Here is a 1,694-nt window from a genome sequence, read left to right as displayed (position 1 = left end):
CTGATATTGGTTCTAAGGGTAAACTGCGCACATTCCTCAGTTATCAGCACTGCAGAGAAGCTTTGGATCTAAAAGAGGGCAAAACATACCTTATTATGGGCTCATCCATTGATACTCACAGAGATGAGAAAAGAAGAACGTAAGTAAATACAGATAGTTTGTATAAGCTTTTATTTTTAATTTGCTCCATTGGCTTATTAATTAAAGATTAAATCTGTCTGTCTTCTACTTGAAGTTCAGCTATTACCAAAAACTGGTCATATCACCTTTTAATATATTTCTGTCGTTGCTTTCCCCAGGTTTCAGTATGTGCTTGGGGAGAGAACCTGGGTTGAGTATTGGCCAACACCAGCAGAGTGTCAGACTGACGACCACCGACCCATCTGTTTGGGCATGGAGGAAATGATTGACCAGTATCTCAACTTCGCATGTCAGCAATAATTAGATTCAAGAAAATAAAATGTGTTTTGTTTTATTTTGAATACTTGTACAACATCGGGGATCATCATGCCAAGATGTAAACATGACAGAATAAAAGTGCTTTAACTGAAATAAAAAGGTACTTTTTGTTCCAGTCTTCAGGCAGCTGCCTCAAAGGCTCGATCACCTTTACTCTTCAGCCTTATTTNGCCAAACTGTCATAAAGAGATTTTTGTCTTTTGTAAATCTGTTAATGTATCCTGAACCGATTCAGTTTAAATGCAAAGCTGGGACTGAATGTTTTGTTTTGAACTGATTGTTTCAATTTGTCCTAAACAATTTACTCTGAACTTTTACCTGTCAGCAGCCCTGCTATGCAGTGTACATTTGATTTTATTATTTCAGAAAACTGCAGTATGCAGAAGAAAGGAAACATTGACAACAATGATCGGACTACTAAGATTTGTGAAAGTACAGAGACCAGCAAAATTGAGTATGGTAAGAAATTGTGCTGCATTTCTGACTAATGTGATTAAGAAAACGTACTGGAGCTCATATCCACTTGTTTTTCCACAGCCTACAAAGTTATGGTGGAAGGTATTGACTTTGAGCTGTCTACAGACTCTTACATAATGCGGATAGTTGAAGTCATCAAGGAAGGTAGGTACTGATTGTTGGGACTGTTTGTACTTTATTAGTTGCTGTTTTCCAAAGTCACGTATTCCACATTTCAAGCATACAGTGGATTCACTGGAGCCAATNTTGACAAAGAAACAGAGGATGAGAAAAGATGATAAGTTATTTATGCTGATTAGACAGCTAATTGAAATATAATAGGTTTTGTATTTCTACATTTGTAGGGGCCCTATGCAAATTGCTGTTTGAAGGCCCCTCATTTACCAAACTATAAACAAAATGGCATCACTTGGAATTAGGTTTAGTGTAGTTTAAAACACAAGATAGTCAAACACAAAGGATTATTTGCGATAAGAGATTGGTCTTTGGCTATGTCCAATCCTTAAAAAGACAAGATTTATGTATGACATTGAAACAAAGAAATTCTAGGTTAAAATACTGTGAGCTGAGTAATTGCCAAACTGTCATAAAGAAACAGATTTTTGTCTTTTGTAAATCTGTTAATGTATCCTGAACCGATTCAGTTTAAATGCAAAGCTGGGATTGAATGTTTTGTTTTTTACTAATTGTTCCAATTTGTCCTAAACAATTTACTCTGAACTTTTACCTGTCAGCAGCCCTGCTATGCATTGTACATT

The 1,694-nt window shown here is 36.0% G+C and overlaps 1 protein-coding gene across 1 annotated transcript in view; it reads left to right on the top strand.

Moving 5' to 3' along the window:
* The window catches only part of LOC106537040 (complement C3), a gene marked incomplete in the record, with an annotated part of 14,600 nt that extends 14,026 nt beyond the window's left edge, over positions 1–574 (top strand). The window contains 2 exon segments of the mRNA XM_014034405.1: positions 1–139; positions 300–574. Coding sequence (XP_013889859.1) covers positions 1–139; positions 300–441 — 281 coding nt within the window.
* Positions 575–1,694: the final 1,120 nt, after the last annotated feature.

This window comes from Austrofundulus limnaeus, unplaced genomic scaffold, assembly GCF_001266775.1.
Source record: "Austrofundulus limnaeus strain Quisiro unplaced genomic scaffold, Austrofundulus_limnaeus-1.0 Scaffold2102, whole genome shotgun sequence".
Classification (NCBI taxonomy): Eukaryota; Metazoa; Chordata; class Actinopteri; order Cyprinodontiformes; family Rivulidae; genus Austrofundulus; species Austrofundulus limnaeus.
Note: the sequence above shows the minus strand (reverse complement) of the source record. Positions and strands in the feature narration are given on the sequence as shown.